Here is a 17,044-nt window from a genome sequence, read left to right as displayed (position 1 = left end):
ATTGTGTAGTAGATTTCTTACTAATGTAACTTTGTAAAGCTTTTAATTTTTTAATTTTTACTTTAATTTCTTAATTTAAAAAATCTTGTACTTTTTTCTGCATTAATACAGTAATCGGAAGAAAGATTGACTACTAAACACTAATTATTAATTACATTAACTCTCCTTATTTACATCTCCTAATGTAGTGTGGTGGCATACTTACCCAAATCAGGTGAAATCACAGTTCTTCTGACTTGAATGAGTTCACTTGCCACAATGGATTATTCAAAATAATACATAGCATTAAAAGTGCTAGCAGCATGTTGCTCACCTTTGCTTGCTTTTACTTTGTCACCTTCTTTTTTTTTTTCTGTGAAATAACTCTGCATTTTTTCTTTCTCAGGAAGATTCAGAGAGGGCCAGGTATTCTCACCGGTCCAGTCGTCATTCATATTTGGTTTGTGTTCAAACTGTATACTTTTCCTTGTCCATCATAGCCTTTAAAAAAAAAAAAAAAGTTTTGGTTTTGGTATCATTTTGTTAGGGAGCAGATGACGCTGTAAGTCTTCCAAGTATTAGCAGTTTTAAAGTCAGTATTTTAAGTCATGTATAATGTTAAAGTTCATCTGGTATTTTATTTCCATCAATGTTAACAAGGTAGTTTATTTTTATGTATTTCAATCTTTGCATTTAAAAAGAATCTCGATTGTCACTTTTTAATTCTTTAACTATGTTTTTACTGTAAATACTTAGTGCTTTTTTTCCTCTTCTACATATATTTATTTACAGTATATTTTCATCACTGAAAATAATTAAATAGGCATTTGGAAACTGTTTGCAAATACATGTACTCCAAAAATTATTTGGAATAACATCTATTTAAAGACAAGTTTTAAATGTCATCTTTTAGTGTTATTCCAGTCTAATATGAGCTTTTTTTTTCTTTAAAAAAAAGCTGAGTAGTTGTACTCACTTAAGCTTCAGATATTGCCAACTAGTAAGAATTAATTGACTTGTCTTGAAATGGTAGAGTATTAAGATTCCTACATAAGTTGTCAATTGTCTTATGATTACTACTACACATCAAATCTCATGGTCAGATGGGAAGGTGCTGCTAATGATTGAACACTGATCTAGTTTAGATAAGTCTCATGGGGGGAAAAAAAAAAATCTCTTTCCCATTTTCCCTATCTGTCTCAGAAATTCTGCAAACAGGCAAATTTTATATAATAAAGTAAATACTACTGCTGACTCAGAGTCATCCTGAATCAATGCCACTTACTGAAGATGAGTAATACTGGTCTGTAACTTGGGCTTTCATTCCAAACTGATGCTGATGGTCATCTGCTCACTGTTGTGTCTCTTCTTGCACTTTAAGTGTTATTGTGTTTCTATAATACTTGTGGAAGAAAAAGTAGTAGTACTTTAGGATACAATTTGAAGAAGAGTTTGGTATGATGCAGGGTTTTATTCCTTTGAGAATGTGGGGATATATTATTTGTTAGTGGTAAAGACTAGCCTGAATGATGCAAGGTAGCCCAAAGACTGCTAATAGAAGTATTTATTGTATGGTATAGGCTCTCCTATAGCCTCTTTAGGTCATATACAGTGCTAAGGAATAGTTTTATTCAGGGTTTGTAAACATTTTCCTGTTTTCAGTAGATCTGCCTAGAAGTCAGCTTGTCATCGATCAAGGTGTATAGGACAGGAGAGGACAAATTACTAAAATAAAAGGATTGGGTTGGGTTGGTTTGAGAGGTGGAATAAGCTATTTCTTTGTGTGACAAAAAAAAAAGTGATTGTCACTTACTAAGAGGTTTCAGCAATTAAATGTAATCTTTGATTAACTGAATTTTGTGTAATGTCTTGCTAGCGCTGCTGTTAAGTGTTTCTGCAATTTCTCACACAGACATTTTTACCAGATAAATTGTTTAAATCAGGTAGTGTTGACTACTTTGCAAGCAATAAATGGTTTACAGAAAAAGCATGTAAAATATTCTGTGTGGCAATACTTATAAACTTGTGAGCTGGTACAGGTTTGCTCAGATCTGCTCTTGCCTTGGTTAACATACAAAATATGCTTAGATGGATATTAAGTAATTTACCCTTGACTAAAGAGTAGGGCTTGAACTCAGCAGATAACTGAGCTCATTTTGGGGGAGCTTACCCAGAGCTTCGACTGCCTCGGTTATTTTGTGCCTTTCAGTGAAGATTAGCAGTTATCATTAGAGCTTTTTAAAATTATTTTTTGTATTGATATATTTTTACAATTTCATTCTTAAGAGTTCTTTGGATGTCAGTGGGTCTCACAGGAGCAGAGCAAGTACCTCCAGAAGGAGAGATCTTGTGGTGTGTAGCCTGGAATGAGCATGCTTTGATGTGTTCACATTATAACGTTTTCTGTGTGTACTTACCAAAGCAGGAGCTTGATGAAAGCATGCTGCTTTATAGAAAACAGTATTAATTGGACTGCTGCAATGACTGATGTAATCGAATGCTTTGTGATACAAATTTGAGGGCTCAAAGAAAGTGTTAAGTGTTCTGTCTTGAAGATAACTTCAAGTTTGAAGGGAATTAGTCTCTCCAGTCTCTCTCTTCTAATGTCCCCAAAAGAGAAGTAAAATAAAGTGGCAAAGGTTGTGCATCAACCTTGATAGGTACAAAGAAGTTGCTAAAAGCTATGGCAGGAAAGCTTTTTCCTCAGTTATGTTGCAATGTTAGTCCTATGGTCAAGGCTGGAATACAAACAGAAAGGTCAGTCTTTCAGAAATGGGTACTTCTGTATATTTTGTGGTATTCCTAGTTTACGCAACTGAACTATTTGTTGGGAGACTGTTAAGCTGTTCATAGTTAAGTAAAGGTATAAGTTAACTGTTGTGATGATAATCATTAGCTGAGTTATCTGTCTCCGTTCTGTGATAGCAAGGTTGCTTATCAGTAGGTAATAATTAAAGATTAAAAACTGTTTTAACCAATTTAACCATTTATTTTTTTAAAAATTGGTACAGTGTCTTATGGGTCCTGTATAGTAATTTTTTTAGCAACATAAAAAGGTACCATAGTCTGTAAATTACATTAATAATATTAAATTACGATTTAATATAGTATGAATATTGGAACTATTTGAACTATTGAGATAATATGAAAACAAATGAAATAATACGAACTAAACCTGGCCTATGTTAATTTATAAACAAATATAAAATTTAAAACCAGGAAATTTTTTGGGTTAATTTGATCTCTAGAAGGAATTTTCAGGAATATCAATAGACAAAAAGAAATGATTTTTCTTGTAATCCTCTCAGTAGTTCTCATGTTGAAAATTACATTCTAGCACGCTATTAATATATCATGTAATGTTCTCAAACTACCTTCAATTTCTGTTTTGTTTTGTTTTTAAGAAAGCTTAGGATGATACTAAGTAACATTTTGGATTGTGCATTACCTACAGTTAGAATAGCGAAGTTATACCTGTGAAATTTTAAATGAACTAGAAAAAACAAGGCTGCTTTGAAAATTTAAGATTTGTATGTTAAAAAGAATGTATAAACTCCATGAATTTTGCCATTGTTGAGTGACAAGGAACATGGGGACACTGGCTAAGCTATTATTACAAAGCTGTTTTCATAAGTATTGCTGGTCTACCAGATTTGGCAACTCAACAGTCTCTTTACACACAGGTGGCCCCTTCATCCCACTGTTCCTACTTTTTCACACACTTGCTCCTCCTTTATCCCTCCCTTTCCCCACCTTTGATTCCTCCCCTGATCCCAAGATGCTATTCTCCTGCATCCAAGTCTTCCATGCCCTGTAGGCAGTAATCTCCCTCAGTCTGTACGGTGCCCTGGAGAGCACCTCCATCGTGATGGGTTTCACACTTTGGCAGCAGGGCTGACTCTGGGCTCCTTTGCCTATGTGGAGGTGAGCCTTTTATCACATAACCTAACAAATACTGTCTCAGTTTAATACAATCTACTGTATGAGACTTTGCTTAATTTTTTTAAATTCTGTTACCAAAACCACATGAAATATTTCACATAACCTACTGCTGTCCAAAATTATCTCACTTTTCAAAAACTGGGATACTGTTGGGGAAAAAAAAAAAGTTTTTATTAAAAAGTCTTCTGGCCTCAGAATGCCCCTTAGATTGGATAAATGGCATTCATTCATGTATAATTTTTCATAATTGGTAGAATATGTTTCCTTGTAATTTCCTTTTAAGTCTTTTTAGTCATTCTTTGAAAAAAGCTAATTTTTATGGTTTTTTTTAACTTCGTAATTTTAATTTCATTTTCTTTTCCTTCAGTATGACAGTGCTAAGGATAGATCTACAAGATACTCGGTCCCTGTATGTTAACACTTTGCATGTATTTGAGTGAAGACTGCTTTTGTGCTTTGTTTTTAAGGTGTTATGACACTAACTGGCTACAAATTATTGATTTAAAAAAATATATAAATCTGTACTATCACACTTTATGACCTAGAATAGCATTACGATTCTAACACTTTCCATAGAATGTATGTATAAACTTTTTCTGGGAGAAAATCTAATGAAGTCACATATTACAGACACCTATGTTACAGTAAGCACTTTTTAGGATTTATTTGTTTTCCTAAACTTTGTAGTGAAGTGACGTACACAGATTACACTTGGAGGACATACTTAAAAAAAAAAAAAAAAGCATGTGTATGCATATATTTGTATTTTCCATTTCCATATAGAAACTTCAACTTAATCTAACGGAAAACTATTTCGGTCTTGAGAAAAAGCAGGTGGTTTGTATACCTTTACTTAAAAATAATTCCTTCTTATCATTATGAAATGATAGTAGGATGCATCACATTCTCATTGGTATTATGCCAAGCAAGATTTGTGTGTGTCTCTTTAAGCAAGGACAAGCACCAAGTACCACTAAAAGGAATATGTAAGCAAATTGAAAAGCTGGATTTGTATAAACAGCAGTGTTATCTGAATTGGCTACCGATAGGCAAACACCATATAGTGCTTAAAATAGTCTGTAACATTAAGCTTTTTTAGTTTATTGGATTTACATTTTTTTGTGAAACATGAATGCTGGCTTAAGCCAAGTCTGTGTTAATCAGAGATAAGGTTGGTTATAGTTTCACTTGTTCTTTTTTTACACAGTGATAAAGTATAGCCTATTGTTCTAATCATGTAGTTAAAATTTTCTGTGGTGTTTCCGTTGTGGGTGATAAATATCTTAAATCCTTATGTCTGACTTCTTTATATTTTAAGATTGAATATGCTGTTATATAGTGGCATTAATTTTCTAAATTTTGTTCTTAAGAGTCATGCTTACAGTGAATCTCAAAGTTCAAAGAAGAAAGCTGCTTATTCCCGTAAAGATTTATTGGTTAGTTTTCTGCTATAATTTTCACTATAAATATACTGTGTAGAGTTACATGCTAATACAGTTATGGATAAGTTGATTAGCTTGCTGACATATGCATACATGTTTTCAGGGGAAAAAAAGAAACCTCTAGTATTGACCAAATTCTGACCTGACGTTGAGTATTTGCAGTTGTGTCAGTGGAATCCCATTAATGGAATCAGCTGAATAGAAACCATGTTCTCCTGGAGGCCTGTGGAAGGCTCTTGGAAATATTAAAAAGTGGCACTTCTCTGTATTAAAGTTTATTCAGTCAGGATGGAGATACGTGTTTTATGATTTACACTTTGTCTCCTATCAGTTAGAGATATTTTAAATGGACATGTGAAATAGAGTAAGGCAGATTGAATTTACCGTAAGCCTTGACCTTAACCCAGTGAACTGTTGGGGGCATGTGGGTTATTGTGATCTTCCAGAATCTATTCTAGAAATTTCAGTGTGTAACGTATGTGAATACAGTGCCAAGAAATCAAATATTTTGAATGTAATTTTTCAGAGGGTTTTGGCACTGATGAATTAGCAGTTGCATCAGCGGTTGGGGGAGTTAAAGCAGCAGTGGATGCCTGTGTTGAGACAAGGGTGAAATAACTTATATATGTACTTATTTGTATTACAGCATTTCTGTGTGTGCTTTTGAGGTGCTATTGTCCTGTTCCCTCAGTTCTTAAATGAGTAATATGGATCTTTGCCTCCTATAGCCTACTGAGATACAAAGTGCTACATTCTGAAAGCACTATTTGCCATGTCTTCATCTCTTTGTTTTTCCTTCTGTATATATCTGTTTTTTCCTCATATGCATATATATGCACTCTCTGTAGACAGTGTCAAAAAACAACAGAAATAAGCCAAAGTATAATTGCTAGGCTTTCAGCATGCACACTTGGTGTAAAGAATAGTGGTAGGGTACAGACTAGTGCTGATCACATAAACATCCATTCCCTATTAAATTCTTAGGAATTTGTTCTCCTCTCTCCCTAGATGCTCTGATTCAGGATGGTATCTAGTGGGGAAAAAAAAAAATCAAGCAAATCATTGTACTAATTATTAGCAAGTTTTGTCAAATATGTTTTTCATGTATTTCATGCTGCACTTGTCAAGGTCCAGATAAGCTTTTCAGGGTTTTCTTATTTATTAGGGAGAAAAAACACAAAACTATTTACTACTTTGGTTGGGCAGGGCATTAAAAATACAGATAATGCTGTTATACAGGGTACATCTCTAGGTTTTGGTTTTCTTACGCTTTACTTGCTTCAGAAAGTTATATGGATTTTGGGTCAGCCATAGGGAAAATTTTTACAATGTTCTGTACAAGTTCTAAGCTTGGGAACGTTTGGGCAATGTTGAGATAAAATTTTTATTTACAAGATCTACAGATGCGACCTTTGTTTTTCTCTTTTCTTTTTTCCTCCCCACAGAGTGGAATTTACTATGATCAAAGAAATTATAGCAGCCTTAGATATAGTAAACCAGTTCCTTCCTACCATACTCGGGTCTGTCTCCTCTTCCTGTATTAATTTTTAAATGTATATAAAATACTTATATTTGATTTTGCTTATGCTATGTGAAGCAAACTTCTCTCTTTCCTTCTGTAACAGTGCAAATTATTATAGCTAATAGGAGTTACAATTGTATTTCTTGCTTTTAAGGGTTGCCTTTTATAAAATGAATGGATAACATGCAAGTTACTGTGTTCTGCATGTGTGGGGTTTTAAATTTAAAATAGCTTCTGTTTCGTGATTGCTGTATGATACAAAGAAAACAACTGGCAGCTGTGACACTTGCTTTTTCAAAGTCCTTTTTTATTTTTTTTTTTTTTAAAAAAAACACTCTTAAGTTTTATGCCAATGTACTACTTTCTTCTACAGTAGTATAAATGATAAATCAATGGTCTGTCATGAGATGAGGAGTATCTTCCAGTACCTGCAGCTATTGTCATGAGCTGGTTTAAATAAGTAGCTAGAGGAAATTGATTTGTCTTTTGAAAACTACATAATTTCTTATGATTCTCTTCTACAAATCTTCTGATAAAAAATACTAGATTGCTTTAATGTTTTAGATTATGATTTCAAAGATAATGGGTTTTCTTGGAATGTTTATCCACACTTTTCTTACAGTTCCTGTCTATTACAAATGTAAAATTTGGTATTTCAATCTGTAGAACTTTTGGGGGATATAGAGCAACAGATTAAAAAAAATAATATATGCAGAAGTGTTTCTGACTTTCTATTCTTCACACTACAGTCGTCTTCTCTATACAGTGATCCAGTGGCAACAACTAGGAGTTACAGGGTTAGTACAATGTAAAATAATATCTTGCTTATCTTTAGATGTTTGAATGGACCTCAGAAATATAAAATTACACTTTTCTTCGTAGGTGTCTCCTTCTCTAAACAGTGGTTTGATAAGAAGTATCAGTTTGGTTCGTAAGCACCATTTGCATGGTTGCCTTAAATTTGTATTTAATGGCCATGAGGCTTGACAGTATTACATGTGCATTTTATTCATATTTTTAATTAAAGCTGCAGCTTTTGTGTGTCATTTTGTGGAGGCATTCAGTTTAATGTTCTTAATGTTGTTAAATTGCCTCTTTAAAGTATTTTAGTAGCTGATGTTTTACTGGTCTCTTTACAGACATGCATAAAGTTTATGAACACAACAATGGTGAAGAATGGGATTAGAACAAGTTAACCCAAGCTTACTAAACACTGCATGTATAATACAGTATTTATAAATACAGTATTATAAAAAAAGTATTTAAAGAAGTTAAGCTAAGCATTTGAATGGGAAAAGTCATTGTCAGGAGATTACAGAAATTTGTCATAAATACACTTTAAATACTTTCAAATATCCCATATTTAATTTAATAATCATACAAAAATCTAATAGGATGAAAACCTAATCTGCATCTTTACAAAATAAAAAGTAGCCAGAAGTGCTATAAGAATAGCTGGTAGCTCTACAAAAAGTTGACATCTTTAAAAAGTGACATGCATGCCTGAAACTTTATGCCTTTTGCTGCTACAGTAGTTCAAATCCAATTTACACAGCCATTTAGAGACATGCTAAACCTATGTGGAAAATCAACTATTTTTATGTAATGTTTTTATGTACTTAGTGAGGTCTTGTTCTGCACTTGGATTGCAAACACATATTAAGTTACTTTTTTGACTTTGTACATATTCTCGAGAAAACATTAGAAGGTCCAGTGAGAGAACAAGACCATAATGACTGCTATCATGTACAGTTCTGATATACACATAATCCTAATTTCTGCTAGAGATCCCTTCATAGGTAGGGGGAAAACAGCACGAGACTGTAATTTTTTTTTTAATTGTGTTGCCCACAATCCACTGCATAAAAAGATTTCAACCTTGCACCTTGAAACATTCTCCTTAAGGAAAACCTGCATGGGTGAGCACAAAGTAAAACTGGTAAGTGTGGAATATAGCTTCAGTTCCCAGGATGGATTAAAACTTCTGAAGGCTTCAGACCAGTGAAAACCAAATTGCAATTTAAATATTTAATTCAATTTTCTTGTGAAAATAGTTAAGATTTGAGATTTTTTTTTTTAAACTATTTGGCTATTTTTCAGGGAAATTCTTAGTTTTATATTTGGAAATAGACATCCCTAATAGTAGGAGGAAATGCTGATGGGAATTTTTAAAAATTGTTTGTCCTTTCTAGAAGTATAATATTAACAGGAAAATGCATAGATGGGATAAGATAGAGTATGTTACAGTGCATAAGAATTACAGTGTATGAGTGTGGCATAATTATTTCTTAGACTGAATGTGAATGGTATTTCATTCCCTCTTTCTCAGGCATCTTTGTGTGGTGATGGATTACATAGCTCATATAGTTCTCGCACTGTAAGTGTAATAGGCTTTTGGTTGTTTCTTTCATTATCTTTGTTTTCTGGAGACAAAAACCTATGAAAATTTTGAAAATTTCCTTCATAACTTTTCTTTAGCCATCTGAATACAGTTATTCTTCAAGAGCAAGCTCAGTTCGAAGTAGTCCTGTGGTGAGCGTTCCTGTTGCATGATTTGCTGAATGCTTTGATACTAACACACAAAATGATTATGAGTATTTACACTGGGGATAATTTTACTGACCAACACACAGACTTGGTTTTTAAATTCCACATCAAAAAAATGTAATTTGTCAGAGATGTGATTTTTAGCAAGATGTAAAGTTTTAGCAGTAAGACAGTAAAGTGTAGAATCAATAAGGAATTTTCTTTTCTAAACATCTTTTAAATGTTGGTAATGTATATAATTGGAAGCAATTGGAAACTGGAGTATAGTACATTGTTGGGGTTACCCCCTCATGTCATCATGGGCAGGCACATGAAACTTACTACAATACACATGGAAAAGTCTGACTTTTTGGGAAGAGGACTAATGCAAATTTTGTTATATCATGCAGTAAGTGGTAGCTGGCTCATTTTTATGGTGACCAGTATTCAAAATGGAGATAAATTTGTTCCTGGATCTGTATTGTGTTAAAAGGGTCATTCCAAAGATGGCTTTTTGTGCTACAGGGTGATTTTTAAATGGTTCTACCCTGTTTCTGCCGCAGAACAACTGTCTTGGTGTCACTGGTACAGCTGCTCATTTGTCATGCTACACAAAAAAGTAGATGGGTGTTCTGGTATGGGTTAAAATGAAATGTTTGGTCCTGTTTTCATTTTTCACATGTTCTTAGCAATGTTATAGAGACTAAACAAATAAAAACAGATTTGTCAGACACTGGATGTTTTTAGCTGCAACATGTCAGAGTGAATTTTTGAAGGTGTAGGAAAAAGGGAATTTTGCTGTTGCTTCATGAAGTTCCAAAACCTAAGAGGTATTAACATCCATCTCTCAAGTCCCTTGAACTGCGAAAATACGACTTGTCTCCTTAGTTTCTCTTAATATTAAGATTCATTTCTTAAAAGTATATAATTTATATGTATATAGGAATATATAGCTATCAGATCTCAGTATGTATATGGGATACCAATAATGCCAAAGTACCATTCGCTCACACTAGTGAATGTTTAATAGAGTTCAAAGTATTTGTTTAATGAAATAATTCTGAAAAGGATATTGAGCAGATGAAGTAAAAACCTTATTCATAACTTAACTTTTACTTTATACTGTTCTATGGTTAGTATTTTGGTATCACTCTGGGTAGTGCACTGGAAGTCAGCTCAGTACTCACTGGAAATCAAAAGAGAAAGTAGGAGAGAAGATGAAAACAGTAGAAAACACTTGTGAAAAACTGTATGGTGCATCTCCATCTTAAACTGTATTGGTTTTGATAAACCCATTGAGAAAGATATTACAAGTGCAAAAGGTATAGAAGGAGGAAGAATAAGGTTTATCAGACATATGGACTTTTCAACAGCAAAGATAAGTTGGTTTTGAATGAAAAAGAGCACAGTGTGTCGTAGATAATGTTTGTAGCCCTTGAGTTGTTTGTTCTTTTGCTGTAAGGGTAATTCATATAAGCAGAATTTTGTTCAGCATCTTTATACTTTGTGAAATGCAAGTGAAATAAGAAGGTTTAGCCAAATTTCAGACTGGTAATATTTATTTACTTTTTAATTTTTTTAAAAAATTAAGATATTATTTAAAATGTAGATATAGTTATAGCTGGAAAATTATTTGCCAGAGAAATAGAGCATAAGCTAGCAGTGACAAAAAAGACAAATTCTGTAGTCCAAAGCTGTGTAATCTGAGGCAGGTGTTCATCAGCAAACTGTTTTCTATGTAACTGGTCACTTTTGCATAAAAGACATCTCGCTGTCTTTTAATTGGAATAAGATGAGGCTACATCACTCATGTACATGAAGTACAAAGAAATTAAGAATGATGTTTTTAAGTTATGAAAATGAGATACGGACAATATATTTTCAAACTGTTCATTTACAGATTTTTCTTTCATATAATCACTTTTAAAACTAAATATAATGTTCACGGTAACTTTCTGCCTTTTGAAGTAGAATGTTATCAATACAACACTTTTGATAAACCTACTCTTCTCATTAAATACTGTGTTTAATGTGAATAATATTTTCTCAGTTAAATATTTCACTTGAATTCCCATGGCATTGTAACAATTGTAATGTCGTTAAATATATTTTGCCTTTTTTTACCAGTGATGTGTAGTGTTAGCATTTTTCCTCACCTTTTTAGGTGCCTGACATACAGCTTTGAGGAGTGAGCTCGTCTTCTATTGTGAGGCCTCTTAAAATTATGAATGAGAGAAACCCAGATCATATTCATAATTAGTAGTGTTGGGATTGTGTTGATTTGAAGAAAAGATATCATTTGTAAAGAGAAAACTAATAACTTTTATCTATCAACTTCGGATTATATAATCTGTTTTTATGATCTGCAAACCTTTTTTTTTTTAAAAAGTAATTTTTGTAGCTTGTGTTTGGCACTGTATTAGTACTAAACCTTTTTGTATCTCTGATTGTATTTTTTATATTACTCCAAATGAGGAAAATGAGTCAATAATAAATGTTCATTGCTTTTAATTTTAGATACTGTAAACTATAAGAATAATAAACGTGTGAAGAGAGTGTTAAAAACAATGCATATGCTGACTAAAGTATTCATATCAGTGTGGCACATGTTTTATTCATGTAGACACATTTAATATAGGAAAAATCTAGAAGAGAAATTAAGATTTTACAACTGTTAAGCCGTTAGAAAAGCAAGAATAAATTGTAATAATGGAGATTTAAGTTAGGATTTCCTGTTTGTTTTTTTTAAAACAAACTTTTATTCATTCTGAGGTATCATCAGTTCTCTTTCACCCTTCTCCTTATCTTTTGAAGTCCTCTGATTTTTCTGATCAAAGTGAAACTGCTGCTGACTATTTTAGTCGTTCCAACCGCAGGGGAAGCATTGTTTCCGATGCAGATGATGTACAAGGTTTGAACAGTGTGAGTGTAATGCTTGTTGTTATACTGTGGTGAATGCAGCAAACTTACTAACCAGGGATTTTCTTTTCATTCAGAGTAAATACTGTAAAAGCATTCAGAGTTATTTAATGGCATATAGTTTTGTTGGGGCCGTTTTTTTTTTTGTATAAAAATGTCATGGACCATGCTGCTTTATTTATTTTAAAGGGGATTTGGCCTGTTGCTAGAAGCATGTGACAAGTGTTAACACTTCACTTTTTTGTGTGTGTGTGATAAGCTTAAGCACCTCTTAAATGTAAAATCTTGGGGTTTTTTCTTGTGGAAATTAACAATGTCTAGGTTTTTTGTGTATTTTTGAAATACTACTGCTTGATTTAGTGACAAAATAAATACTTACAACTGTGCCCTCATTAGTGCATTTCAGTGTTGATTCATCCAAGATGAGGTTTTGTCAGGATCCATTACTGGAGCACTCACTGTTGGCTGTGCTCTTGTACTGAATCCCAAGTCAACAGAGCACGTTACCGGAAAATTATTATGACGGTTTTCCTGTACATCCTTTTAGTCTGAACATGGTTCACAACAAAACCAGCTGCCTTCTCTTTATTGCTGCTCTAAGTTCTAGAAATTCTTGTTACTTGCAGTCAAAACTTTTGTGTTTAATAGTGGAAAAATCTGTTCTTAGGTATGTCTTTGAAATAAGTCAGGCACATGCAGTAGGAGAGGCTGATAGAACTGGACTTGTTTTGTTGGGCAAAGGGGATGGTCCGTGGTGATCAGCAGCCTGCAATTGCTTGATTAGGTAAGAGCCAAACTCTTCATACCAGGGCAACACGAGGCATGAGCATCACACTGCAGCTTAGGAGGTTCAGACGAGCTACTGCAAGAAGCTCCCCAAGGAGGCTAGTGTTGCACTCTCACAGGTTATGGCAAGGCTGGAGAACCTCCATCCTCAGGAGCTGGTGAGACTTAGCTAGAAAAAGCCGCAGCTAACCTGGGCTGTTGGCAGCAGTTCTGCTTTGGAGGGGAGGCTGGACTAGATGACCACAAGAGTACTTTTCTCCAGTTTTAAATTTAGGGGTCTTTTTTTCTCTCTAATAAACCTGCTTTTCTGAAATTTATGCCCTGCTAAAAGAAAATGTGGAGGCTGAGACTGGCAATTTTGCTGCCTGCTCAGTTGCTTTTATTATCATCATCATCGTTATTGATTCCAAAAATGTATTTTTATTTAAGTTATTCTAAATGGATACTTCAGATCAATTGGATTCTTAACATCATTTTACCGTCACAGTGGTGACAAATATTTGCAACTTACAATTTCAGTACATCATTGGAGATGGTGAATTTGACATGGAAATGCAATGTTGCCTCTGTAGAAACTACAGTAGAAGGAAAAAGAAAGATCTCATAAAGTAACATTTGTTTCTACTGTGATTGTAGCAGACTTCCAAATTTCTTGTCCCTGGGCTGGGAGAAGAACAGGTATTTTCAGAGAAGCTAGGTATTTGAGATACCGTACTCAATGTATCATACTTGTTTTAGATAATATGGCAACATGTTAATGTCTTCATTTAATTCCTATTTTGATTCGTAGAAATGTAGAAAATACGGAAATCTACAATATAAGTTAGCAATATCAGAGTTTCCTGAACAAGAAGGAAGGGGTGGTAGTTCTTTTGCTTAGGCTTCAATACATAAAATATGAATTGAAATTATTTTGTAGGTTGCTATTAATTAATACACTCTAGTCATGGGCTTTCACCCGAATTGCCTTTGTCCTGATGTAATTGCAGGTTTCACCAAAGAGATTGTATTTTCTAATAACTAGGACATTCACACTAGTGTCACTGATCGTTTGAAGTGCACTTGCATGAAGCTTTGTGTTTGCTATGCCACCGAGTGTTGTAGTCACTACCCTGTCGAAATTTAGAATAGTGAAACAAGTTTTGTTGTTCTGTACTTTAATATTGGTAATGACTTTTTAAAAACTTTGAAAAAAAAGTTTCTGGCTTTTTCTTTACAAGCATTCATTTATTTTGCAGTTGAAGTAAAAACTATTTTTATTCCCTGTCTTTATGCTAACTTCTGGAATGTCTTTTTTTTTTTTTTTTTCCTCCATTGTTTCATTTTTTGTTCTTAAATATTTCTCAGTATCTTTGAACAGCAGATGGTCATTCAGTAGTCCCTTATTGCAAAAGGTGTATTGTGATCACTTTCCCATCTCTCTTTCAGCTGGAAGAAAAGAGTGAAAAATCACATTCAGAAATATTTTCAAGGGTAAGAGTTTTTAAATCAAAAAGTATTGAAAGTCAGTGTTCATCCATAAATTCAGAAGTATTAAAATAGTTCCAGAAGTATAAATGTTGTGTGTTTTTAGTAGAATGTATTTTAGTAATTTTTAAGAGCTTGCAAAGAGATATTTAGACTTTTTTTTATCTACAGAATTAATGCTTTTCATCTTTTATTTCCCAAGAAAATAATTTTATTCTTTAGTTTATTTTTAGCAAGTACTAGTTTCTTATAGAATTTATTTTCTGAGAGAGAAATATTTAGCAGGAAAGGTTGAATTTTAAGAGGCTACGGCTATAAAAATTCATGTGCTAGATTTCACTGGAGACTTTCTTCTGAATCCTGGGTGGCAGAAATTATAATCTTTAGAAATATTTTTAACTTCTACAGTTTTTAAGCACGAACATCATCCTTATGATAGTCTTCTGAACAAAAGACTCAAAATTATAATGTTATGATAACTGAGAAGTCATCAAAGAGAAACCAACATTTCACCAAGAAACAATGTAAGTGCTGGAAAATAATCAATGGAAGATAGTCTAGAAGCTAATATTAAGAAATGGTAAAAAAAAAGAGAGAACAGTGTTCTGTGACTGTGAAGCAATTTATAAAGTAATGTTGAGTTTACCAGAAATGACAGTATGGTTCCTGATACAGTGTTTTTCCCTTTTTAAGCCATCATCTCGCAATTCGATAAGTGCAACTCCTCTGAGTGGCAACTCATCTAGGAGAGGAAGTGGAGACACGAGCAGTTTGGTGGATCCTGATGCCTCCCTCAGTGAATTACGGGTAAATTGCATTTTCAGAGAATTTGGAGCTAGTTTACAGTTGTGTTTGCGGTTAGGAGGAATTTTTCTTTGCTACGGAACTGCTGGTTTCTTAATAGTAAGAAAAAGTTATGAGGATGTAATTTTTAATCACAAAAACATTTCTGTCTTGGTAATTGTGTTTGTTGTACCATAAATATTTATGGTGCTAACAGTTTAGCTTATATTAAAATAAGACTTTGTTTATGTCAAATTTGAAACAATTCTGTCCTATATGAGATGGCCTGGATTCAGGGATATAAACAAAATCTTAATTTTCATCAAGTTGTTGTGAATTAATTATAATTTCTGTGAATTATTGCAGGCTTTGGCATTTGACAGAAATGCATGTAAACCTTTTAATGCTTTTTTGACTATAAATTATTTCCCCATACTTCTTATGCAATGGTTCATTCCTATGTCCTGCAGGATATCTATGATCTTAAGGACCAGATACAAGATGTAGAAGGGAGATACATGCAGGGACTTAAAGAACTAAAGGTATCAGGGCTCCTCCCAAGCATGCGTTCTGTATGGGTATTTTTGGGTAATGGAGATACCACTGGTTCCACTAACTGGCTTTACTAACAAGTTTTTAAATTTCTTTAAAGCATGTATCTAACTTTTAATGCATAGAGAGCATCAACTTAAATTTGTCATGTGAGTAAATTATTAAGATATGATATAAATATACATGAGGTAGTATATGTTTATTACTTGGTTTATGTTAAAATAGTATTAAACTTTAATATTTTTAGCAAGTGAAATGAGAGGTTCAATTTATATTTTTCAGAGTTTTGTTAGTAAATAAATGGATATTCGAAATAATTACTATGTAGAAAGAAACAGGATATAGTTATGACAAAGAACTTAAGAATTAGTCTTCCAAGTTTCAGCAAATACTACATCTTATAAAGCAAACCCGGGGTAATAATTTTGAAAGATGTGCTGAAAAGAATCTGGGCAGACATATTGCTTGCAGGAGATTAATTTTGTTTTACTTCTTTGCCATTATGAAAGATTTTTGTTTATACTTACGGTTTCCATTCCCATTATCTTTGTCTAAATTATAGGTTGGTATTTTCAGTATTAGATTCATAAGATTTGTCTGTATTTTGACTTGTTTAAATTAGTATGTATGCTTTTCTTTTGTAAGTTTTCACATAATTAAATGTTTGCAGTTAATTTTAAGTATGATTATTTTCCCCTCTTCTGTGTTGAAGGGAAACTGAATACAGCAAATGATGTGGCTTACAAATCTCTTTCAGGATATTCTGTTCTCTTTCCTGTTATCGAATTATGAATGGTTCCATGTAAAACTAAAGAGATCTTTCCATATTTGTTTTATATCCATATAGGGACTGAATTTAATGAATTATGCTTGTACTAGAGCATGTAACAGTTATGTATTTAACAGCTTCCTTGAATTTCCTTGATTAAACAACACATTAGATGGTATGGTAAAGAGAAAATATGTAATTTGAGCTGTTCAGTGTAGCAAAAATTGTTTCCTCTGTAGAGGATAAGTAACTTTCATAGCTGTATGCTCAGATGAAGTATGTCTTGTTTGAATCATATTGCCATATGAATATTAAAAGAACTTCAAAGAGCAGTAGATTACAAGATTATTAGACATA

At 33.2% G+C, this 17,044-nt stretch overlaps 1 protein-coding gene across 15 annotated transcripts in view; it reads left to right on the top strand.

Annotated features, from left to right (window-relative positions):
* LRRFIP2 (LRR binding FLII interacting protein 2) overlaps positions 1-17,044 on the top strand; it is a 60,887-nt gene that overhangs the window by 23,958 nt on the left and 19,885 nt on the right. For 3 of the 15 annotated variants that reach the window (XM_068405589.1, XM_068405585.1, XM_068405580.1), the window contains exons 5-17: positions 386-439; positions 2,266-2,331; positions 4,289-4,330; positions 5,292-5,357; positions 6,809-6,883; positions 7,635-7,682; positions 7,768-7,812; positions 9,215-9,262; positions 9,364-9,417; positions 12,226-12,333; positions 14,545-14,589; positions 15,277-15,390; positions 15,837-15,908. In XM_068405589.1, coding sequence (XP_068261690.1) covers positions 386-439; positions 2,266-2,331; positions 4,289-4,330; positions 5,292-5,357; positions 6,809-6,883; positions 7,635-7,682; positions 7,768-7,812; positions 9,215-9,262; positions 9,364-9,417; positions 12,226-12,333; positions 14,545-14,589; positions 15,277-15,390; positions 15,837-15,908 — 837 coding nt within the window. The remainder of the gene's footprint in view (positions 1-385; positions 440-2,265; positions 2,332-4,288; positions 4,331-5,291; positions 5,358-6,808; positions 6,884-7,634; positions 7,683-7,767; positions 7,813-9,214; positions 9,263-9,363; positions 9,418-12,225; positions 12,334-14,544; positions 14,590-15,276; positions 15,391-15,836; positions 15,909-17,044) is intronic. The other 12 variants (XM_068405590.1, XM_068405587.1, XM_068405584.1 and 9 more) reach the window with 8 other exon arrangements.

This window comes from Nyctibius grandis, chromosome 7, assembly GCF_013368605.1.
Source record: "Nyctibius grandis isolate bNycGra1 chromosome 7, bNycGra1.pri, whole genome shotgun sequence".
Taxonomy (NCBI): Eukaryota; Metazoa; Chordata; class Aves; order Nyctibiiformes; family Nyctibiidae; genus Nyctibius; species Nyctibius grandis.
Note: the sequence above shows the minus strand (reverse complement) of the source record. Positions and strands in the feature narration are given on the sequence as shown.